Genomic DNA, 24,375 nt, shown 5'->3' with positions numbered 1-24,375 from the left:
GAATTCACAGGATCCATTCTCTTAACTTTTCATGTCATCAAAGTAGCTATCGGGTTCAGGAGTTTTTCCTCTTTATTGTAAGTTTAGACACACTGCCTGAAGTACAACTCCAAGTCAAGAAGATGGACTTACTGCTTTCCTTAACCTACTACTGAAAAATATATTCTCTATCCAATACTCAGATGCACACTTTTCATCACTTTTTAAAGATCTAATGAGCTGGGCTTGTTCACCACTAATACTTTGTCTTAGGAATACACAATTTTTTAGACTCCAGAAAACATCCGTCTGCCTCTCTCTGGTGCTAACACATTCGGTGGTAGTAAGGTCTTGAAAGAGGCCCATGCGTTCTTTGGTGTCATTGGTGTACATCAGCAGAAATGCTTAGTGGTCTGAAATAATGTTTCGGCTCCCCGAGCACCTATTCTAACCAGCTTAGACCCCAAATGGATACTTTTGCCCGCGTGAAGAATTGTGCATTCAGAAATGTTTTTCTGATCATTTATCTTCTCATCGTCCTGGAGGAGGTCAGCAGAAATTGTAAACCCGTTTAAATAAAAACTGGGATGAGGTGTTGGAGGAGGGCGGACACAGTCACACAGGGTTCTGGGCAAGCCAGATGGCGGAGAGAGAATTCTAGCAACACTCTCCAGTGTTTCCGGAGACAGCCACTTCAAGAATAGCTGGGTGTTTGCAGACCCCGACCAAGGCCTTTCGACCTGGAGTGAGCCCAAGTGAGGACCAACTCTGCGAGGCCCGACCCGGCCCCCGCAGGGGCGGGGTGCCGGGGCGGGGTTAGCAGGGACAGGATCGGGGTGGGATTTGGGGAGAAGTGATGAGACCCGAAAGCCGAGTTTGGTAGAGGTGGGCCGGGTCGGAGCTCACCTCAACTCCCGCATTCAGAACGTCCGCACCATTTTCCCCGGGGTCGCGAGTCCGGCACACGGGGGTTGCGAGGGGGCCGGCTTCCAGTCCCGGCGGCGCACCCTCCGCCGCGCCCCCGCCCGCCCCCCGCCGTGGGGTCGCCGAGCTCCCGCGCGCGCTCCCCGCCCCCTCTCCCGGGACGCTGGCGGCGGCGGCGGCGGCGGCGGCGCAGGGGAAGGGGCGGGCGGGGGCCGCCGTCGCTCTCTCCTCCCACCCGCGCTCCCGCCGCGCCGCGCTCCCCGGCCCCGAGCGAGCTGGCCGGCCCGGCTTCCTCCTCGCAGCCCGCGGCGTCCCCCCGGCGGGCGCGCGCCGCGATGGCAGCGGCCGAGCGGGGCTGAGCCCGCCGCCAGCCCGCAGCCCCCCGGCCCGCGCCGGCCCCAGCCATGGCGAAGCAGTACGACGTGCTGTTCCGGCTGCTGCTGATCGGGGACTCCGGGGTGGGCAAGACCTGCCTGCTGTGCCGCTTCACCGACAACGAGTTCCACTCCTCGCACATCTCCACCATCGGTAAGGGGCGGTGGCCGGAGGGGCCCCACCCTCCCCACCGCCACAGCTGGCCCGGGCGGCCCCCGGCCCCGGCCCCTGCCCCAGCCCCAGCCCGGGAGAACTGGCCGCCTCTCCGGCTGGAGGCGTTGGCGCGGGAGGCCAGGACCAGGGAAGAAATCCCGGGGAGGGGCCACCGCCTGGGGACTTGAGGCGCGGGTCCTGGAGGTGAGGGCGTCCCTGCCGTGGCCCGTGATTAGGGATAGGTTCTCCCGGCCTCGCACTGAGGAGCCTACCCATTGGAGCTCAGACAACCAGGGCGAGCGTAGGCCTGGGTACCCCGAGCTGGGGCAGCGAGAATCCTAGCCACTGAAATGACTTCCCCCATACCCCCAGGTGGAGAGGGGGAGGGGAAGGAAAGCCTGTGCTCCGGAAGAGGGGTTCGGGGTGGGGAGCCGCGTCACTAAGTCACTGGGTACCCTCAGTTCAGGGGTGACCCAGTGTGGAGCCAGGAGGGGGAAGGGAGGGGCCGAAGGGATTGAGTTTCCAGGAGCACAGTTGTTAAGGTAAGCCACAAGGTGGGACACCTGGAGGAGAGCATTGATTCGGTGAGCGTGTTTGCCTGCGACAGGGGCACTTATTAGCTAGCTCCAGAAAAACAGTTGGCTAAAGATTTGTTTTGAAGGAGGCTGAGGAGTACTCTCCACACCTCGGGTCAGATGGCTGATAGGACCCACCTTCCAGGACATTGGTTTGATTTGGCAGAGCTGGAGCCTGTGCTTCGAGGGACAATATCTCCTGGCTTCCCAGGCAGAACTGTGATGGCATCTCTTGTTCTGGGAATGGGCGAGTGGCCCCCCTCTGAGGGGGGCGGTTCTCCCCCTTGGGCCCTGAGGGGCCCCGACCTCTGGGAGGTCTGAGCTGAGAGAATTCCACCACATCTAACAGCTTCCCCTGCTGTTGCCCTGGAGGAGCCTCAGCATGGCCCAGGTCTCCCTTTCAGTGGGCGGGAGCCCCTGCACTCAGCTCCCACTCCAGGCTTCCACCCTCCCTCCCAACACACCTTCTTTGCCCAGAGAAAAGAGAGAGCAGGTAGAGCCAGCCAGGAAGGACAGAGACCCATGGTTAAGAGGCAGGCTGTGTTGTCACATAGACCTGGAGACCTCACTTTGGGACTGTGTGACCTTGAATACCGCTTAAGCTTTTGAGCTGGCATTTCTCATCTGTAGAATGGGAATAATAACAGTACTTACCTGCTGAGGTGCTGTATGGATTAAATGAGATTATGTTTGTAAAAGCCCTTAACACAGAGTTGGACACATTTGGAGCTTCATAAATGTTAGTTGTTACTGTTGTCATTGTTCTTGAGCTCCCGCGGTCTCCTTCTCTCTTTGCTTCACTATCTTCAAGGGACTTAGGGGGAAGGAACAGATACATCCATCTTTCTCAGGGGAGCTGTGAGGCAGGCCACTAGGAGTTCTGGAGCTCAGGCTGGGCCACTGCCCGGAAGAGAGATACCTATCTGGGAGGGATGGGCCCAGTCCTAGAAGCCAAGAAAGGATGGCATGCCTCTAGGGGAAGGCTCGGGGAAGAGGACTGCACTGGAAGGGCCTGGGAGTGAGCAAGGGAGGGGCTGAGGAATCAGATGGGATATGGGGACACATTGCCGGCCTGGGAACAAAGGGCAGCATGTTAGCGTTTAAGGAAACTTTCTGAAGCTATTTTATGTGTGGGCGTGGCACCAGGAGCTGCTGAGCTATCCCAGGGGGCTGTGCGCTGCTGGTGGTCCCTGAACCTTGCCTGATGAGCAGTAGTTGGCACCCTGGTATTCTGGCCACATTTCAACTCCAAGGAGTGACCTAGGTTTCTTCCCTGGAGCACTTCATTCATCCCCCTCCTTTCAGAAGCTCTTGGGCTCCTGCTCCGTGTTGTTAGGGGAGCTAGCCTCTCCTAGGAAAGTGTCCCCCTTTCCCACAGACAAATGAGGAAACCGATGTTTCTGAAATCCCAAGATGGCCCGTCTGAGGCTTGTTTTTTCCTTAGGTCCCTTGCCCCCCAATTGCTAATCATCAGCCCTTCTCCTTATGTCTCTTCCACCTTCTCTCTTTTGGGACACCTCCTTCCTGCTAGAGGGGCAAACGTGCAGTTTCCCCTCACAGGTCACAGGGTCATCCTCAGAGTCCCCCGGGGGCCGAGCACTCTAGAGGAGGTGAATCAGTGAACTGAGTGCGGGTCTCTCTATAGCACACTCCCCATCCCAGCCCCTCAGGGCCCTTGGTGTATTGACCTAAAACCTGAGCAGGTGCTTCCTCTGCTTCTGATGGGTGGGGTCTACCTTCTCCCAGGACGCAGAGGACTGTTTAGGAGTTTGGGTTCCATGAGAAAGAAAAGAAACCTGTCTTTCTCCCCACTCACCTTTTCAAAATCTGCCCACTGGGCTTCTTGACTGCGTGGGTTCTGTTTGAAGCTACCTAAGGCACTTGTGATTCTACCTCATCTTGGGCATGTCTTTCAGCAGTAACTACAGCCTAGGGTCAGAGTTGGATGGTCAAGAAAAGCTTTCCCCGCAGTGATCCAGAAAGTTTCCCATGGAGTTGGAAAGGGCAGCCAGGAGGCAAATCAAGGAGCCAAGAAAATGGGTACTACCGAGTCAGCGTCATTAATTTATCCATTCAGGAAAAATGCAACGGGCCCTGTAGCCAGGGCTGAGACCAAGAAGAGGAATACCTGTCGTCACCTCTCTCAAGCTGCTCCATGCCTAAGACACATTCTTTTGCCATGCTGGACATTGATCGAGGCACCTTTCCCAGAGATTTTGGTGAAATGGGGAAAACGAGGCATTTCACCAGTTACTGCCAAGTTGGAGTTCAGATTCTTGGATTATGTTGACGTGACCTCAGCTGGCACTTTTGTGATTTACTGTTGATGCCATTTACCCGAAGAGCCTGTGACGTTCCAGAGAAGGGCCTGCCAGGGAGCAGTGAGGACACCTCCCAGGCCAGCTGAGGCACTGACTGCCCCTCTTCTCTTTAGGCCACAGGTAGGCAGGTGGCGTGGGCTGGATCTGTGCCACGAGCCAGCCTTCCCCACACGGCTGTGCCGACCCGGAGAGTCGTGTGCAGGTGGGCAGCCCATGCCTTAATGGCCTCTGCTGGTTCCTCACCTGTTAAACTAATTAATTAAGGATTCACTACAAAGCACTGTGCCAGACATTTTAGAGGCCTATTTGGTCCACCTTTTCCTGCACACAGGCAAAAAGAGCTGAGGCCACAACGAGATCTGGAAGTACTTGGTGAAGCACTCCTCACAGGTCAGGGATCAATTAGGATCGTTGTTACTGTTGGGAAGCTCTTGCGGGCCTTCCCAGCAGCTAAATAAGGATGCCAGGGTGCAGGAGGCAGCCAGCGACTGGGCAGGGGACCGAGAGTGCTAGTGCTGCGACAGAGTGCTAGAGGAGGCCAGACGAGAGGAGGCCCCGCTGACTAGAAGTGGCAGGGAAGGCTCTAGAAGGAAGGGAGGCTGAGGGGAGGCCTTGCGGTGTGGGCTGCTTTTCAGTTCCTGGAGGGGAAGGAGCAGATGGGATAACAGGAGCAGAGACGACAGAGGTGGGAATCCAGTGGGCGTTCATGGGATGCTGGGCAGTCTGGCTAGAACAGAAGGGAGTTTTTAGGGGAAGAGTGAGAACATTCCTCTGTTTATCTCTCTGTCTCCCAATGTCTACTCTAAGGGCATGAGGGTGAAACCAAACCTTATTCCTCTTTGTTTTCATCATCCAGGTATAGGGCCAGGCTCGAGCTTCAGACATGTTGTTGAATTAATGGATGAATAAGGGCAGGGGTCCCTGAGGGCCTGGCTCAGAGGGTGGGCCTTGGGCCTCCGCAGTGGAACAGAAGAAGGTTCCTGGGTTGGGTGATGACTTGGTGACAGTGGCACTTGGGTACTGGCAGGGAGTAGGAGTTAAGACCCACAGCGGGGAGACCAGTCAAGGGCCGTGGCGGCAGCTGGGTTCCTCTCTCTGCCATACACCTCTCCTGTAGCCGCCACACCAGACTCTACACGGGTCCCATTCTCCTTTCCCTCCAGAAGTGGAGAACCATTTGAACCAGTTAGGCTGGCAACTTCTGAAAGGGCCTCATGTGAGCAGGGCTGCCTGTCCCAGCAGGGAGACTGTGTCCCAGCCTAAGTGACATCTACATGCAGGGGGCCTTTGGTTCCCTTTCTGCACAGTGGCTAGGAGTGTCACGTGAGCCACTCATGAAGCTTGACAGGACTGCCATCCTTGCTCTTCCCAGAGTACACGCGTCACATGGTCTCCAGACCTTCTTATTCGAAAGGCCACCTGGGCTCCAAGGACGCTGCCCAGTGATTTTCCAGTTTGACCGGTTGAACAGCCGCTGTGGCTTCAGGGCTGCTTCCTGGAGCTGGCTTTGCTGGGCAGGATCCCCTTTCTCTGAAAGTTCTGTGTGAGCTGGCTCTGGCTTGCCTGGGGCTAGGGCCCCATGACTGAAGGGGAGGGAGCAGGAGTTGGGGGAGGACCTGAGGGCATGAATCAGAGCAGGAATTGAGGGACACCTGCTTAGGCACTGGGTGCCCTCTGCAGCTTGGGGATCTGTGCCTGCTGTGGGCGGAGGGGCGCCTCACTACAGGAAGGCCGGGAAGGCTCTGAGAAGTCGAGGGGGGAAATGGACAGACGGCTGACCTGCATGAGATTCCCCATGGCCTCTGCCACCCTCAGGTGCTGATTTGACAGCTCTTTCCTTAGTCTCCACATCTGTAAATTGAAGAGAGTAACAGACTCTTTCTTAAAGGTCTGTTGTGAGGATTATAGAGGCTAATAGGTGCAAAGCACTTGGCAGAGCCCTCGATGGAATGGTAGCTGCTATGATTCTGTGATTATTACCATTCTTATTCTGATTGTTATTCCTAGCGCATAAGAACATCGTAAAGATTGATATGCTGTCAGTGAAGTCCTTTGAGGCCAATGCTCACCCATTCAGTGACTGGGGCGCTATTCACTGATACCCCACCACACTAGGTGCCTTCGAGGAGCTGGGGGTCCAGCAATGAACAAACAGGACAAATCAGGGCACCAGCTCCCTCTCTGGGGGTCACAGGAGTAGGCTCTGGGTTTCGTGTCCAATTCTGTGCTGGCCTCTGTCCCTGCCCCTTCCCCCGCCCCTCCCCCACCCTTGCTCCAGCAGTGCGAGGCTCTGGGAAGGAAGGAAGGAGTTGGGGAGGAGTGGGGAGACAGGTGACCAGAGATAGGACGGGGGCTCTGTCGTGTCACCCTGCCTCAGGCCTCATTCTGCATACCCCATTCCCCAAGGATGTGATCCCTGAGAACAGCTCTGAAACCCTCAGAGGCTTTCATTTCAGCTGCTCTGCACACCTGTGCCACCTTCCCTGCTCCGCAGAGCCACCCCCAGCTTGGAAGGCCCCGATTCCTGGCCCTGCCTCCCTCCTCCTGCTCTCCTGTTCTCCTCCCTTCCTCCCCCGCTCCCCAGACATTTCAGTGATGAGCTTTATAGCAGGAAAGTCGATATTTGGCCATTACCCTTCTACCCTGATTGCCAGTTCTTCTCAGAATGCTTTCTTTTGTAATCTAATATTAGTGCCCGTTTCCCTGAAAAACTGCCCATTTTCTGCACACGCGTGTGACCTCTCCTTGGCTTTCCTGCCTGGGCAGTGTGCGTGGTCGGGGGCCACGGGGCTCCCTGGACATTTAACTCCTCCCACTGAGGAGGAGAGGATTCAGCATCAGCCTGGTTTTGTAACAGGGGAAACTAAGGCCCCAAGAACACCGATGACTCACATCTTGCATGCAGGTGGCCCAAACTTGAACCCCCTCCTCTGCAATTTCCCCAGACTGGCTTGGGGCCTGCTCTTGCTTATCCCGGAAGACCTCTCCACAGGCTGCCAAGCACAGCTTCTCTCCAGTGCACCGAGGGCTCTGGGATGGAGGGACATTTGTGCCTCGGCTGTCGGCCAAATCTGCCTCCTTGACGTGACCCGCTGGAGAACTGTCAGGGGCTAGGATTGAGAAGTCTGGCTGGGGAAGCTTGGAGGGTGAGATCTAAGTGTTGCCTGCATGTTACCATTTTGAGAACATATTTACAGAGAACTCCTTGACCGGTCACACGCGTGTGCAGAGAACTCCTTGACCGGGGCCCCGTGATCTGTAGAGAAGGCCCCCGTGATCTGTAGAGAAGGCTGATATGACAGTTGGCCCCAAAATGTGGGTCATCCCCACCATGGCTCTCAAAATTTTTTCTCACTGATCTTTTCTCCTGGGATGTTCTGACTTCATTCATTCAATCATTTATTCTCTCGTCACCCACACGTTCATTTTTTCTTTCCTTTATTCAATTTTTTGAATAATTTTGTGTATTATTATATCTGCCTTCCACCAGGCAGTGTGAATGTGAAAGGAATAAGATGGTGTTTGGCCCTCCAGGAGCTCAGAGTGCAGACAACATCTGGGAAGTCAGGCATCCAAACAGACAAGCAGAGCAGTATGCAAAAGCAGTGTCGGAATGCTTGGGAATCACAGAGAGGGGCTAAACTCCTCTGGGGTTGGTAAGCAAAGGCTTTACAGGAGAAGTGATACTGGGGCAGCTCCTGGAAAACTAAATGGGGTTCCTCAGGGGGCAGAGGGTGGGGGAGTTGCTGCTGAGGAGACTACCTCATGATCTCGGGCTTCTACTATTCAGGCTGGCTGGGCCAGCTGGTAGTGGCCAGGCCATGGTCGTACCAGCTCATGTTCAGCTAGATCCTTGCTAGGAGTTAGCTTTGTTGGCTCTGTCTGAGGCAGACACATCGGGAGGCCCTGCCCCGTACCAGATGCTTGCTCCTGAGGCTCCCAGCCCCAGTCTTTTTCCCTGGGAAGCTTCTGCTGCCTGTCAACATGGCCCTGCATAGGAAGAGGCTCAGGAGGAGGGGACAGTCTTGGCTGCCTCAGTTGTGCCTGCTGACCACTCAGTAGCAGGCTCCGGGAGGCAAGGCCCAGGTCAGGAGTCTGCCAGAGGGGACCAGAACACGGCTAGCTGAGGGCACACAGCCCGTGTCACAGAGGCCCTATGTAGGTTTGTGCATGTGGCCGGGGAAGGGCAAGGGGAAGGGAACTGGAGTGCCCTGAGTACCTACTCAGCGTACCTACTGTGTGCATGCAAACAGTTGCGCTTTGCACATCCAAGCCGTTCAGCATAGAGATCCCATCATAAAGTGGGGGGCAAGGAGTCCCCAAGTTGGCCTTGCTAGTGTTTGAGAAGTTTCTTGGTACATTCCTCCTTAGATCCTCCAGTCCAGTTTATATGTATGAAGCTGGGTCCCCCTGAGAGCCCAGAGAAGGGAAGGGCCTTGCTGTGCTTCCAGCCATACCCCCCGACCCCACCCCCTTCCCCAGCCTTTATAACAAAGGAAAGAGTAATGTGGACCCCTCTTCCTTTTCTCTTCCATGGAACTTCAACTTTGACTGAAGATGTGTTCCTGCCTGAGGAATATTTTCTGTTTCTTCTGCCTGGGGCACTGGTCCCTCAGGTCTTTATGCTGGTACCTTCTTGTCACTCAGGTCTCTGATCAAATGTCACCTACCTTAAAAGGTCATTGCTGACCACCCCGTCTAAAGCAGCTTTCACATGGATCTCCTTACTGTCTATCCCATTATTCTGCTTTGGCCCCTTAACATCACTCTGAAAGTATTGATTAGTTTGCTTATTACCTGTCCTCCCCATTAGAATGGAAGCTCTCTGAAGACGGGATTATTTCTGCATTTCTCACTGCTGGGCCTTCTAGTATCCAGCTCAGTTCCTGGCACATCGTAGGCACTCAGTAACAGCGTATTTGAATGAATGCATAAATGAATGAATGAGTACACATGTGCATTTTCCTCAAGGGCTTCTGCTCCTCCCGAGGGCAGCTGAAGCTCGTGCTGCTGTCTTGGGGCTCAGAGACAACAAGAAACTCACTATCCCACCCATGTGCTTGGGACTGAGCAGAGAGGGAGAACTGTGCAAGGGGCAAGCGGTTTCCAGTAGCGTCCAGTTCTTCTGCTCAGGTACGTGTCTGAGGGGAAGCTCGGACATAGCAGGGAGCCAGAAAGCATGAGAGGGGTCCTCTTCGGTGGCTGTAGAGACCAGGGGGCTGGGGCTTAGACTAAGGTCAGTATTGCAGGTCGCTCGGAGTCTCTGGGGGTGTCAGACGGTTCCCATCAGTCAGCCCGGCTGCTGGAGTGACTTCCAGGACCACCCCACTGCCGGGGGCTCTGGAATGGGGATCCTCTAGGGCTCAGGCACAGGGACAAGTGTTCCTTCCCAGCCTCATGGGACTCCATTTTCAACTGGGAAATCCTTCTCCTTGCTAACAGCACCTGGGTTTTTGGGCCAAGGCTTTCCAAAGATTGGCCTCCAAGACTTTATGTGCAGGTAATAACTTCCAGAGTCGTCCTGGTCCCCACATGATCACACCAAGGGAGTGTGTGTGTGTGTGTGTGTGTGTGCATTTGCTGCGTCTTAAAAAATAAAGGAGGGACAGAGTATCACTCTGAAACCTGCAGTCTTTCTGGTACTTGGCATCTGAATCAGAGCCGCTGACTCTGTCCTGGAGGTGAAAACACGGCCTTGGAGCTCGAGGATCAGGACTCTGTCTGCCGAACACCAGGGCCCCCTCTTTTATTTCTGCTTCCCACCCTTCCCAGAGCGAGCAGGAGCAAATGCTGACTAATGCATTCGTTGAGAGAACCCACTGCCTCTTCTCCCCAGAGCAAGGTCAGCGTGAGGGACGGTTGGTCTGCAGGTGAGTAAGAGGAGGAAGTCGGGTGGCAGCACAGAGTCCAGCAGGCAGTCCCTAGCTCGAGGGAATAGGAAAGTAGCAAGTAGCAGGTTTGGGGCAAAGACACTCTCCCCACTCCCCTCATCTACCTGGGAGGAGGGGCTTCTGTGTGCCGGGAGTCTTTGTCTTGAATCTTCTCTTGAGGTTTGTCTCTTAGCTCGCCTTCTGTATTGTTCTCATGCCCCTCCTTCCCTTCATTTGTCTCTCAGTTGGAGGAAGATGGTGTCGTTGGTCTCGTGGTGTTACGGATTTGGAAATGGGGATCACTCTGATACCTAGCTGGGGGCGGCACAGTCAGCCAGCCACCTCCACACAGGGTCTGCCTTTCCACAAAGCTTGTTTTGGGGTTGCTCAGGGTGACCTCTTTAGAGGTGACCTCCTGCCACAGCCCCCGTGGACCCCACCTGTCCAGCACATGCTGTTCAGCACCAGGGAGGGGCTCGGGGCCTTCCTGGGCCCTGGGCTTGGTAACTGGAGCCAGCATGGCTCCAGGGATTGGGTGTCTGCCTTGGGTTTCAGCTGTATTAGGTTGTTCCTGTTGGGGCATCTCATTGCTAATGAAAAGGCTCAGGTCACAGTGCCAGTCCTTTGGGCTGTGGTTGATCACAGTGATAACATCTGGCACCCAGAAAGAACCTTATTTCCACTTGAAATATGTGGCACTTGGCTGGCAGGCCAGCTGGCACCTGACGTTAACCCATTAGGTACTGGCCTGCCAATAGACACAGCTGAACTTTGCCAGAATGTAGATTATAGGCAGACTGGTGGGGAGAGGGTGCGGGGAAGGGAGACATCTAGCCTCCATGGTGGATGGCATTTTCTCTTTTTGTTGGAGCACTGTGGCTTTGTGCTGGCCCCTTGTCTCACCTGCCTACACCCCTTCCTTTCCCCAGCAGGAGCCCCTCCTCCCCAGAGCTCTGTCTGCTCCCTGCACTGTGACCCTGGGCTGCCTGATCTCCTCGTTCCCTGGGGAGCTGACAGCTTCTTCAGCGAACATTTCATAACACTGTGTGTCATTGGCTTTACACCTTCTCTCACAACTGGGATTGTCGTTCCCATTTTACAGGTGAAGAGACAGCAAAGACAGGGTAAGAAAACCACATGGCCAATGCCTCGGAAAGGCGGGAACGGACTCAAATCCTGACCACACAATGATGTTCTTACTGCCCGCACCACTCTTCCTCCACCTGGGCTTCCCGGGGCTCTCTTGGAGGCCCGCGGTCATTCTTTCCCCTGCATGCGGCCCATTCCCTTCTTCCCGCAGTCTTCTCGGCCGCCTGCTGCGGGGTGGAGGGCGCAGTGAGCATGCTGCTTTCTCACCACCCCCGGCGAGCCATCTCCGCCTCTGTCCTATGTCCTGCTCCAGCACCCAGGACCCAAAGGCCAGCCCTGTCCCCCCTCCTGCTCTCTGACAGCAGCCCTGTCACCGTGCTCCCCGCTCCTCTTGTGGCCTCGAGGTCTCCAAGGGTTGCAGCTGGAGAAGCGGAGGCTGTAGGGACTGAGACACAGACACGAAGAGCCGGAGGCCAGCACTGTCCACAGCCCGAGGCAGGAGGCATTTCACGAGGAACTTTTCTTTCCGATGTTTGTGAGGCATTCACATGGCAGGACACTCGTCCCACGGGTGCCCATCCTCCTCACGGGCTCTGGGACACTGATGGAATTGCGACTCTATGTCCGGCACTCTGTGGGGTTGGAGGCAGAGACTTTCAAAACAAAAAATATTGTCAAATACAAAATATACTCTCTAGCCCTTAGGTCCTTTACATCCAGTGGGGGCTAGAAGACAAAAGCTAGGAGGCAGCAACAAGCAGGGAATTTGGGAGAGTCTCCCTCTCAGCCCCACAGTTGAAACATCTGTGGTGGGGGGGATATGGTGGGGGGCATTAGGCAGCATGGGACAGACCCAGACTGTGGATTTTCGAGGCACCTTCAGGCTTCAGGCGTGCTCTGAGGACACCCATGAGCTGGGAGGTAGGATCTATGCCAGGATCCAGCGCTCCCAGCCCCAGCTCTGGCCAGTGTGTTCTGTCTTCAGGCATCTCTGCTTCTCTGCACATCTGCCTGTGTTCCTCTTATTACCAGCTGACCAATCCCTTCAGCACCATCTGGAGGGAGCTGATTTGATCGGCTTAGCTAGATCCCCTTGCCCATGTTGGCCGGGTCACCTTGGGGTCCCCAGCAAGCCCACTGATGGACCAGCCTTCTTTGGTCAGATGTCCCTCTCTGGTCCAGTTAGGAGCTGCTTCCCCACAAAGAACACACGGTACCCAACCCTGCTTCCCTGAGCAGAAGCTCTGGGCTGGCCAGCTCCAGCCAGAAGAGGACACCAGGTGTGGCAGACATCATGACTGGCCCATCTGAGGAGAAAAGTGGTGAGCCTCTCACTGTGCTTTCAGTTCTTGGTTGGCAGAGGGCGCTCTCTTCTGGACTTTCTCCCCCAGGAATCCCCATGTCTTCAGGAACGTCTGCTGGAGTGGTGTGGAGGCGGTGAGCCTGTTTCTTCACACCACAATGTCCCCTGCGCCTGGGGACAGTGGTATGGCTCTGTGCAGGGCTGAGGGCAATCCTGACCTCAGGGAGCAAGGGGTCCCCTGAAACTAGCTAATGGTGGGCTTGCTCCCCGAGTACCCAGGACCTCACTTCTAGATGCCTTATCAGAGCAGAATGGTATGGGGTATGTCAGAGTGTGACAGGAAGGGCAGTAAGATTCCACAGCCTCTGGTCCAGGGGGCAGTACCCTGGATAGCTGTCAGAAGCCCAGTCCTCCAGGTCTGGTTCAGCCACTGGGTGAGGGAGCAGGAGTCAGTTAGCCAGCCTCTCTGTGCCTCAGCAGTTGTCACCACTCTTCCCTGCTTCACAGGGCTGGCACGAGAACTGAGGGCTCTGGATCCCTTAGCTAAGGGGTGTTCTACAAATATCATTATAAGGATCGTAGATTGGATGTGGTTCAGCCTCGGGATGGGCTAGACAGTGGTTCTCAGTCTTCAGCCTGGGTGGACCTGGAGAATGGCTTTTCTAGCATGCTCCTTGATGTTGATGCCGCCAGTCCCTGGGGGAGCCAGAATGAGAACACGCAGGGATGGAGGTTGGAGGAGAGTATCTCTCCCCGCCATAGAGTTTGGAGATCAGCAGGAAGGAGGCAGACTGTTAGGACGAGCACCCAGAGGGGGCTGATGACGAGCTGAGAGCTGAGGAAATGAGGTAAGCCTCAGGAATGGCTTCATCAGGCAGCATTTGGCTTACCCCTAGAGACTGGAGAAGGAGTTCTGTTGAGTGAGTGGCACTGAGGAGGGGGCACACAGGGGCTGAAGCCTTCAGCGAGGGGTCAGTGGCTATGGGGAAGGGTATGGGGGACACAGCACCTATAAATAGGGTACCAGCTGTTACAAGGGCCCCACTGAGGTGGGAAAGCAGAACTCTGTGGGTGACCAACCAGGCCAGCGTTTTGACTGTCCTGCAGTGCTCAGCAGCAGAGAAAACTAACAGCCACACAGGGGGATGGAGGGGCGACGGGTGGGCACAGGCACGTCCGACTGTGGAGTAGTCGGTGGACACAGTGGAAGGTCCAGGCTATGGGACCAGGGAGAATAGAAAGAAGAGTCCACTACAAGATCACTGGGCTCTTCGTCTTTTTTTTTTATTAAAAAAATGTGGGAGCACAACCCGGTGCTTAGTTAAGCATCTGCCTTCGGCTCAGGTCCTGACCTCAGGGTCCTGGGATTGAGCTGCATCAGGCTCCCTGCTCAGCAGAGAGAGAGCCTGCTTCTCCCTTTGTCTCTGTGGCTCCCCCTGCTTGTGCTGTCCTTCTCTCTCAGTCAAATAAATAAATAAAATCTTTAAAAAAGAAAGAAAGAGAAGATGGGTGGGAGAGGAAATTCCCTCAAAAGGCCTAGACTTACTGTTTTTTAGTGCATATGCATAGCCAAAATGGAAGCATTTTCTCCAAGCTCCACGGATGTTACTGGTGGTCAGGAAGACCTAAGTTGTAAGAGGATGGGTGTGCGGGTCTGTGGGCCCCCCCAATCCCTCAGCCTCAGTCCCTGGCCACACAGCTAAGAAGTGAAGGAAGAGGGAGAAGGAATCTAAGCCCAGCGCTCACTCCCAGGCGCTGCCTCTTCTAACACCTGCTTACATTGTCGCCCTGAGCCCCCTGGTGCTGGGAGCTCCCTCCTGGCTGCCCCTTGCTCCGGGACCTGCAGAGAAGCCCGCATAGTTAAGTCCTCTATGTCTAGTTACTACACAGCTCTCATTGCCTCTGAGAAGCAATGCTGGGGGTTGCACAGGCTCTGCCAGCAAGTGGGTCTGTGTTCAAATCTCTGCCACTTGCTGTGCTGACCTTGGGTTAGTTATCTCACCTCTCTGGGCCTTTGTCTCCTTTCCACTAATCTCTGTAAGGTCAGGGATCCTCTGCACCTAGTACTGTGCAGGGCACCGAGTAAGTTCTCATAGAAGTGTATGGAATAAAGGAAGGTAGAACCTTCTGTTTCCCTCCCTGCTACCTTGTGACCACTCTGCACAAGGCCCTGTCCTTGACCAGGCCTGAGAGACTAGTATGAGGATGAGCTAGGTTGATTAGAAGATGAACCAAATTGCCGGTTCTCCTGGGAAGCCAGCACTGTCCCACGAAAAACAAGAATTTCCTGATTCTCTTCTATGCCAGCAATGGCGAGGAGCAAATTCTTGGCAACTGGCTGTCTGAGGAGGGGGTGAGTGTGCCGCTGCCCACCCCCAAGGCCCGGCGCCCCCACCCTCGCTTTCTCTGCACACCCGGAAGAATGGCTGCCAGACATTACCCATTTGGAAAAGTACAGCTCAAGAGCTATGAATCAGCTTGGGCAGGCGAGAAATGATTCACGTCTGACCAAGTTGATCTAGTTTGGGTTGTCCATTCGGAATCTTTTTCTCCCCTCCAGTTAAATGATGATTGGTCTTGATGGAAAGAGGGAAAAGTCTGAATTGAATCCATCTGTATTTGTGGAAACCTGGGGACAGGCCAGGGAGAAGGGGAGAAGTGTTCCCATTGGTAAAGAGCTAATGCTGAGTGGCATAGTGGTGGTGTTGGGGACTCTGGTACCTGTGGGTCTTTGGGGCTGTGCCAGGCAGCCTAGTGAATACCGTCCATCTGGAACTCTGCCTTGACTGTGTTCTCCACCTGAAAACTGGTTAATGATGCCCATTCCTGACCTGTCTCTGGGGAGTACATGAAGACTTAAGCTTAATTAACTTACTCGATAGCGCTTTTGCATCACCGGGCACCGTGCCCAGGCACAGTTGGGGCTGGGAAGAGGCGTGGTGATAAAAATGTCTCCCCTCATCTCTGTCATCACTCAGATTCAAGCCTGTGTGCTGCGGGTGCTGCCGACTCCTCCTGCACGTTTCCCCAAATATGTTTCTGCCTTGGGCTGCTTTGCCAAATGCCTTATGTTTCCTGGGTCTTGTGGCAGCTGAGCTCCTCGAGTCCTTGGGCACGTGAGCCTGAGAAGCCTGTCTGTCCTCCCCTCCCTCCCCCAGGAGTGTAATGCGTCACTGCCTTGTCCTCCTGTCGCTGGTCGTCATTTACAAGCACCCACGATGGACCGGGACCATACTAGGGTATAGTGGTAACTGTAGGCAACTGAGTATCTCCCAGGTGCTGGGCCCTGTATCTCGCCTCATCTTCTCACCCTCTGAAATGATTGGTGATGTACCCTTTTTACAGATGAGGAAATGGAGGCCCAGAAAAGCAAGGTGCCCAAAGTCACAGCAATGACCGAAGTGGCCAGAGTCAGGATTCGAGCTCAGGCCTGGCTTCAAAGCCCGTACTCTTTCTAAATAAATGAGTACACAGTAGTGCCTCCTCCAGTAAACGGGGGATAGTCAACAGCAGAGCCACTGCTCCTTCTTGGTGGGCCTCTGCTAGGGACCCTCTTCGGGATCCATGTCCCTTCCCCTCACTCATGACAGCAGCACACCCCCTCCTGGTTATTAATAAGGCAGAGAAAGGAAAAAAACCACCCAGGCTACCTAGGTAGGCTGCTGTTCCTAGGGGTTGGAGTTCCATTGCAGATAAATAAACACCTGTAGTTCTCTCCAGCAGTGTAAAGAGGAAGACATCACACTGAGGAGAAGGAGACACATTTGGGGGCTGAGTAAGGCAGTGATGGAGTGGATTCACCGTACTCACTCTGCCCTCCTCCTGCACCCCCTCTACCCACCCCTGCCCTTTACTGCTGGCAATTCTCAGATCAAGGAAGAAGGGAAGCCCCATTCAAAGCCCCAGATACTTCCCCAGGGCCAGTCTTTGCCTTAAGAAGGCCTTTACCTCATGCCATCTTTGTGCCATATTAAGTCATAGACAGTCCCTTCCAGTGTGAGTGCCCTGAGCCTTCACTGTTCGGTCTCAGCGGTACTCTTCCTAACGTCCTTGCTCTCGTCCTTTCCCCAGGCGTGGATTTTAAGATGAAGACCATAGAGGTAGATGGCATCAAAGTGCGGATACAGATTTGGTGAGTTGGGGAGGAGGAGAGACATGGGGCTGCCCCACCCCCGCCAACTCCGGCCTCCTGTTTCCTTAGGAAACTTTCAGGGATTGACAACAAGTCACCTAAAGCCAGGAACTAGAAGGAATTGGCAAACCGACGAGTGTTGGTTTGTTTTAGGATGAGGCTTTGCCCCTGGGCCCAGCCGCAGTGCACAAGGAGGGAGGGTTATACCCCACATTGGGATGGACCCTGGGGAGATATTCCCCAGGACGGTATGGTGCAGTTCCTACCAGGCGCCACGGGGGGCCGCTGTGGCCCTCTGGCCTGAGGTTTCTGGAAGCGCAGCCTTTGCCAGCCTTTGCCGCTGCTTCCAGTTTGGGGAATGCTATGGGCCTTGCCTTCAGAGGCCCCACAGGGACGGGAGGTGGGGCAGTCCAACCTGTTTGAACACAATGGCCCAGTTCTAAAGAGAGGTGTCGAAGGCCCAGTTTCATTTGAGACTCCCGGCACTGATAGAGTTGATGAGGCCCCTGTAAGCCCAGGCAGCCCCAGATAACCAGGCCTCTCTCCTGCAGGGTCAGGGATGTTCAGACCCCTTTAGGGAATCAAAACTCCTGATTTTTCACCCTGTAGATCCCCAGTTTTTCCTGCAAGGGCCCAGGGTCTCCCTCTAGCCCCATGCTCCCTGCTCTCCTGATGGCCTGGCTTTCCATTGCAGGGACACGGCGGGGCAGGAGAGATACCAGACCATCACCAAGCAGTACTATCGGCGGGCCCAGGTGAGCCGCCATTCTCAGGGTTTGGAGGTGGGACGCTGCCATCCACACTCCCAACTCTAAGCGCTGGAGATCTATATGCCACCGACTCCCAGAACAGGGCCTTCAGACAAACACGTTCATCTGTTATTCTCTGAGCACACACCACAGGCAAGCCCCCCACCTCATCCCCACCCGCCACCCTTCACCCTGCGCCAAAGACCCCAGTCAGAAGAGAGTTCTGTGATAGGCTTAGGGCACAATAGCTTTGGGGGGAATGAGAGAGAAGGAGAAGTTTCTGGGTGCTGAGGGAGCCTCATTCTGCTAAGCAGGGAGAAGGGAGAATGGGACCCAGCCTTTAAGGTACCACACCTGCTTCTGGACCCTCGACTGTGCACTATCTCTGTGTGCATCTACCCCCTCACCCCATCTCTCTCTCCTTCTCTCTCTCTCAGGGAATATTTTTAGTCTACGACATTAGCAGCGAGCGCTCTTACCAGCACATCATGAAGTGGGTCAGTGATGTGGATGAGGTAGGAGACGCTGCCTCCCCATTGAGGGTGGGGGAGGGTGCCTCAGAGGGGAAGATAAAGTGAGGGCCAGCTGGGAAGGGCTGAAGCTCTCAGGGCTGGTGAGCAAACACTCCCAGGAGACCTTGCCTTTCCCAGCCCTGGATGGAGACCTCTGGGTGAGTAAGACATGGGGAAGAAGCCCAAGTTCCACACCGTCCATGATCTGTGCCCAGCCAGGTCGCCATGGCTGCTTCTTCCTTGGAGATGAGTTAGGTCAGAGCCTACCCTGTGACTGTCTTCCTTCCTGAACTCTCAAGAGCAGGAGGAATCGTGAGACTGGGATTCTAGTCCTGGTTCTGGAGCCTTGGGCAAGCGATGTGAACTTTCTGAGTTCCCAGTTTTTCAATTGGAGACTGGACTTCAGTGCAATGCCCTTGCCAGTTCAGATCCCAACTGTCTAACCCCAGGAAGTACCAGTTGTAGCTGGAGTGTCTCCCCCCACTTAAGCTGTCCTGGTGACAGCCCTCTAACCCCTGGGGTCAGCCTCACACCTGCATCCTGTAGGCCTGCTCTGTCCCTAGGGTTCTGGAGCTTGGGGCTGGTGTGGAGGCCAGGAGATAGTGTGATGGGAAGCTGGGGAGGAAAGGCAGTACTCACTGGCAGTTCTGTCTGTCCTCTGTCCCCAGTATGCGCCAGAAGGTGTCCAGAAGATCCTTATAGGGAATAAGGCTGATGAAGAGCAGAAGCGGCAGGTGGGAAGGGAGCAGGGGCAGCAGGTAAGTGCAGCAAGCTGGCCAAGCCCGTCCCTTGGGTGCTGCTGCCTAGGCCATCCCTGAGAGCTGGGCACCCTGCACCTCCCACAGTTCCCGGAAGCTCTGGGCGAGTTGCCATCCTTGAGAGTTTGCTTTCTGTCTGTTGGGACAGTGATTTGGGACCTATCCTGGAACAAAGATCTCTCAGGCAGCCCCTTGCCTGGCTCTAAGGGCCCCATAGCAGGATTACCCTCTGCTAAAGAGGTCATCCCAGTGTGGTCATGGTGAGGAAGGGCTCCAAGTCACTGACTTCCCAGCAGCATCCAGGCACGGCGACTGTCTACAGGGATCCCATCCCTGTCTTTATACTGGAAAGGGGTAGGGAGGAAAATAAGGGAATGAAGGCCCCACGGTTGGAGAAGCTATGGGGCTGTGGGGACAGGAAGGTGGTGCCTGGGGACATCACCCTCCCAGAGGACTGAAGGATGGGTGCCATGGAGACGAGAGCCGTCCACCCACTCTGAGGGCCTCCAGAGCTTTTTTCTCTCTCTTTCCGTCCATAGCGCTTGAAATAAAATAGATTTTTGGCATATAAAAATAATACAGGGCCATTGAAAAATCTGAAAGTAGACGCAAACCCTACCAGAATAAACCCTCCTAGAATAGTATTTATCGAGCACTGTATGGATGGCTGGTGCTAAGTGAGTGCTTTGAGACGCAGGATGTGTTTTAGTCATTCCCTGACCTTGCTTGAGAGATGCCCTCATCCCCCTTTAACAGATGGCAGGTCCGTAACTTGTCCAAGGTCGTATAGCTGCTGAGTGGGGCATTGGCGTTTACGTCTGGGTCTGTTTGACCCCAAAGCCGCGTTTTTCATTAATTCCACACCCTGCACAAGACTGGGGGGACCTTTGCCTCCTGATGTGTGACGTGTGCATGCCACAGGCAGGGGTGTGTCTGCGGGGAGTGCGGGCGGGGCTTTGTGGGGCATCTTCTCCATTCTTGGCTGGCCCTTTTCTGGAAAGGGGCTTCTGAGACATGACCTGCTGTGAGAAGTTGTCGCAGTTGAGCATGGGCCGCGAGGGCCGTGGCAGAAGTACAGGCCGCTGCTGTGGGCACCTCCCTTCCCTTACTGACTCCCTTTCAGGAATGTTCTTTTCTTGCAGCTGGCCAAGGAGTATGGCATGGACTTCTATGAAACAAGTGCCTGCACCAACCTCAACATTAAAGAGGTGAGCGCCCCGAACCCCGCTGCCCTGCCTCTGTGGCCCATTGTTGCAGAGGGGAGCAGGGAGGAAGGGAGGCGGTGGCCCGGGGTGGGAGAGTGAGCCCGGTTCACATGAGGAGGCCTCGTCCTGGGGCAGGTACAGGGCTGCAGGGGGAAGAGGCAGCGGCAGCGCCCGCTCACCCGCCACTGGTGGTTTCACAGTCTTTCACGCGGCTGACGGAGCTGGTGCTGCAGGCCCACAGGAAGGAGCTGGATGGTCTCAGGACGCGTGCCAGCCATGAGTTGGCGTTGGCCGAGCTGGAGGAGGACGAGGGCAAACCTGAGGGCCCAGCGAACTCTTCGAAAACCTGCTGGTGCTGAGGGTCCTGTGTGGAGCACCCAGCGACCCCTCCCTCCCCACAGGAGGCCTGTGGCAGACAGGGAGTCCGGGCTTTGCCCTGCTTCTCCTCTCACTCGGGTGACCCTGTGGAATACCAGTAGCTGCTACTCCCCTGCCTGGCCCCGAGAGCAGCCCTGCTGTCATCTCGGAGCAGCCTCTGCCCCCTGCCCTCCAGCCTGGAGGGGCTCCCTTCTGCCGGGCTCCCCACCACAGGCCTGCCATGAGCCCCGGTGTGCTCCGGGTGCTGTCTTGCCGCCCCAGGCTCCCCAGACAGTGGCCCCGTCTGCAGTGAGGCCACTCTAAGGCTCCTTCTTTCTCAGTGCATCTTGTCTCCTCTCTGCTTTTCCTCTCTTCCTCCTACTTCTCTTTCTTGTCCCCTTCCCCCTTCCAGTGTGTTCTGTATCAAAGCCCCTCGAACCTCTTTCCCTCTCTGTCCTGCTCTGTGGCTGCCAGTGCAGCTTTTTTCTTTCCTTTCTTCCTAACCCTGTCCAAGGGAATGGACTCAGGCTCATGGGGATGTTCCATACTCTTCTTCTGGGAGAACACCCCACCCTGCTTTGTGAAGGGGCCAAAGCCTAGGGGGTGCTTCTTCCCATCTTCCCCTCCCCGCTGTCCCTTCCTGTGGCATGGCCTGCCCCATCCATGATCTGGGAAAGTGGAACATCAAAGTAGGAAGGAAACACCAAACTGGCGGTCCTCAAAACTGGGGCTGTCCCACCTTTTCCTGCCTGGCCCACCGCCCCCCGCAGCTTTGGCCTTGCTTGGCTGCCTGCCCACCTGCCTTTTGGGGAAAGTGAGCTCAGAAGCAGGTGCTTCAGAGAAGAAAAAAAATTGTTGAGGGGAGGCAGGGACAAAAGGTCACCTCCATGCTCTACCTCCCATGCAGGGTGTACACAGTTTCTCCCCACCTGGGCTCCTAAATTTAAAGATATGTACCAAGGCCTCAGGGCACTGCAGGGGCGAGGAAAACCTGCCAGGGGGGAGGGAGATGGGAATGATGTCGACAAGCCAACCACACACCCCAGGAAGGGAAGTGTTTGGAAATGAAGGACTAGCCCCTGTGTAGCAGGTGAAAGGCAGGGAGAGGAGGCCAGAGACAGCATTTCGCAAACCAGAGGGAATACGGGAGCAACTTCCCTTTCTGTGTAGGAAGGGCATTTCCCCACAACCCCCTGGCAAGGTGACGGAACCACTGAACCCAGCCTTCAGCGCTCAAGGTTTTCCAGAGAAAGTCTGTGGGAGAAGGGCAGGGGCTTCCTGGGGAGGGAGAAAGAAGGCCCTGGGTAGAAATGCTTGGTGCTGTTCTCTTCAGCCTTCCAGAAAAAGTGCTTATCTTGCCCCTTTAGCTTCTTGAAGAGGAGCCAACCGCACTGTGGCTGCCGGAGGAGGGAGGGAAGCCGACTCCTTCCTCCAGAGCTCTTTGTTCAGGAAGAAGTTTCTTTAGCCCGATGTGGCCCAAAGGTGGCTTGAGGGAGGCGCTTTAAAGAAGGGACAAGTCAGTGATGGGGCCTAGTGGGGTTCCTCCCCACCTGCCCGGCATTGGAGGCTCATTCTTAAGCTATGTGTTAGCTGCATCTTATGGCTTGGGCTGGAGCTAAAACAAAGACTCGAGCCCTGAACCAATGGAGCTTCAAAGTCCAGGGCACACACATGTGCAGGATTAAGAGCCCCACTTCCTTATTACTCCAAAAAAAAAAAAAAAAAGTGGGGAAAAAATCACCAAACCTTTCCTCTGACTCTTACCAGAGTGGGAGAGGGTAGCTCAGGATGTAGGACCAGGGACAGGCTAACAGTGGAAGGAAAAGGAGGGCGGGAATAGTTAGAAATTGTTAGCTGATGAGAAACTTAGATAGACTCTTTAGGATGAAGTCATGACTATGGCTGGGATGCTTCCTTGAGGCCTGACTTCTCGGGTGTCAAGACACAGCATCATGCCAGGGCTGGGGTGACAGTAACGCCAGACCTCGGGAAGCCAGGGGCTTCAGAAAGCAGACATGCTGGGTTCTGGCTCCAACCTGTGACCCGTGTTGCAGCAGTCCCTGAAGATCAGGCAGAGCACCACTGCCTTTCTCTCTCAGCCCCCTCGGGACAGAGGGACTCATTTTTACTGTACCTAGGGGTTCTGGAAGGGAAAACACAGGGTGGAGATTTATGTACCGATGAGCCCCACCCATCAGGGCCACAGCTGGGGAGAGGTATGGGAGGGTTGGAGCTCTAGGGTCAGCTATGCTCACTAGGTATTGGGAGTCGGCATCTCACCCCTACACTTCTCCAGTCCGGGGGGTGGCCTGGGGTCTGGCCTTAGGCCCAGACTGTTGAGCAGGCGCTCCTGCCTGTTAACTCCTCACCACCTCTGCACCTGCTGTCTCCAGACTCAGCCCAGCCCCAGGCATTTCCACCTGCTCCCAAGTCCCCACCATCTCCCTGTGATGGGTGAACTTCGTGTACTGTGTCTTGGGTCCAATATATGAATTGTGAGCAGGGTTCATCTATTTTAAACACAGATGTTTACAAAATAAAGAATATTTCAAACCACAGGTGTGTCTGCCTGTATGAGTCCCTAGGAGGAGTTCTCGCTTGGCCCTTGGCAGTTAAGGGGGAGAGGGAGAGGCAGTGCTAGGAGACGGTTCCAGAACCTTATACAGCAACAGCAGGAGAATGACAGTGGAAGCAGCAAGCTGTCCTCTTCCTTACTGTACCTTTCCCAATGTCACCTGCAGGGGAGCCCCAGCAAAGCCCCCCAGTGCTCTGCAGTGGGCCTACAGGAGCAGAAAGATGGCGTCACTGGTAGGATGCCGAATACCTATGTCTGAAGTATTGAGAACCAAGAAGGTTCTCGACCATCTGAGACAGAACAGGAACAGGTCTCCCTGGAGGCATGAGGAGGGATTAAATCAGAAGTTTGTCCTAGCCCTGTGACCGGGTACTCCAGGGAAGCAAGGCAGACTGTAATCTTGGGGGTCTGGGGGTTGCCAAATACTATACTTGTGTGAAGGGAAGAGGCAGAAAACTGGAGTCAGAATGAGGAAGGAAGGAGACAAGATGGCAGTGGTGGCCTAAGATCTTAACCTGTGCTTTACAGGTTATGGAAAACTTGCAGTACTCCACCTCTTCCATCCTAACAATCATATCTGTGGGAGATAGGGAGGGTGATGACACAAAGTCAGCTGGTAAGAAAACGTGCCGAAGGGCCTCAAGTAACCGTGGCAGAGTCATGGCCAGAGACATCGGAACTGAAATCTCTGGAGGGAAAAGCTTTTAGCAACATCTATTTAGAAAAATCTCGATAAGCAATTCTCATCTGTAGCCATAGTCGAACCACATCCCTAGATTTTTTGCGTACTAAGGCAGTGCAGTTTCCAGAACAACCGTCCCTGTGGAAAGCCGTGGGAATCACACACCTGTTAGTGCATGTCCGAAGTAATAAGCTTCTGGGAAGTGAGCCAGTTTGAGGTAAAGTTGGAGACAAAGGTATTTTAAGAGAGGTTTTTCCAATCATGAAAGTTGAGAACCTGCATGACCGAGAGTCCTAAGTTGTTCTGGGAGAAAAGGGATGGCGTGTCCCTGAGGGAGAGGGAGTCAGTCCCCAGCTCAGGCACTTCCACGGTCATCCTGGACAGAGGCCCCCGAACGGCAGCCAGTAAGAGGTGTCCAGATGCTTGAGAGTCCTGGAAGCTCTCAGCCTGCAGGTAAGTCTGAGAAGTTGGTGCTGAAGTTTAGTGTACTGTCAGGGCCAAGTTCTTCTGACACAGTGGCCTGGTAGGGACGTTTATTGGCTGTTTTTAGGAACTTTACCTGGACACATTGGGCGACACACTTCATGCTGCATTTCCTGCCACCTCTTTTAATGGCCAAAGATTCCATTCCCACTCAAGTAATGGAGCCTTGTTTTGAGGGAGCAGCCAGTGGGGACATGGGTCCCCACGTGTTATGAACAGCCATGGAACGGGCTACAGAAGACAGAACAGCTGGGCACTCCCTGGTGAGTAGTTCCTCCATCTTCACAGCAAATCAGATTCTCAATACCAGCTGCTCCCAAGCCTTGCTTATTC

The 24,375-nt window shown here is 54.9% G+C and overlaps 1 protein-coding gene across 3 annotated transcripts; it reads left to right on the top strand.

Moving 5' to 3' along the window:
* Positions 1-1,093: 1,093 nt before the first annotated feature.
* RAB15 (RAB15, member RAS oncogene family) lies at positions 1,094-22,858 on the top strand. 3 transcript variants are annotated; one of them, XM_059373397.1, is made up of 7 exons: positions 1,095-1,431; positions 16,661-16,721; positions 17,416-17,476; positions 17,908-17,985; positions 18,651-18,740; positions 19,883-19,948; positions 20,146-22,858. In XM_059373397.1, the coding sequence occupies exons 1-7, from the start codon at positions 1,308-1,310 to the stop codon at positions 20,302-20,304; spliced, it is 639 nt and encodes a 212-aa protein (XP_059229380.1). In that variant the 5' UTR covers positions 1,095-1,307; the 3' UTR covers positions 20,305-22,858. The 3 variants fall into 3 exon arrangements, with proteins under 3 accessions (XP_059229381.1, XP_059229380.1, XP_059229382.1); XM_059373399.1 differs by lacking the exon at positions 1,095-1,431 and adding an exon at positions 12,587-12,608; XM_059373398.1 differs by lacking the exon at positions 17,908-17,985 and having other exon boundaries at positions 1,094-1,431.
* The last annotated feature ends 1,517 nt before the right edge of the window (positions 22,859-24,375 follow it).

The sequence above is a fragment of the Mustela nigripes genome, chromosome 13 (assembly GCF_022355385.1).
Source record: "Mustela nigripes isolate SB6536 chromosome 13, MUSNIG.SB6536, whole genome shotgun sequence".
Taxonomy (NCBI): Eukaryota; Metazoa; Chordata; class Mammalia; order Carnivora; family Mustelidae; genus Mustela; species Mustela nigripes.
This window is presented reverse-complemented; position numbering and strand designations above follow the sequence as displayed.

Excerpts from the sequence above, each read along its gene's own strand:
- RAB15 (XM_059373397.1), top strand. The coding sequence starts at position 1,308 with ATGGCGAAGCAGTACGACGTGCTGTTCCGGCTGCTGCTGATCGGGGAC. Across the intron at positions 1,432-16,660 it reads CTCGCACATCTCCACCATCG|GCGTGGATTTTAAGATGAAG; the intron begins GTAAGGGGCGGT and ends TCCTTTCCCCAG. Across the intron at positions 17,477-17,907 it reads AGTACTATCGGCGGGCCCAG|GGAATATTTTTAGTCTACGA; the intron begins GTGAGCCGCCAT and ends TCTCTCTCTCAG.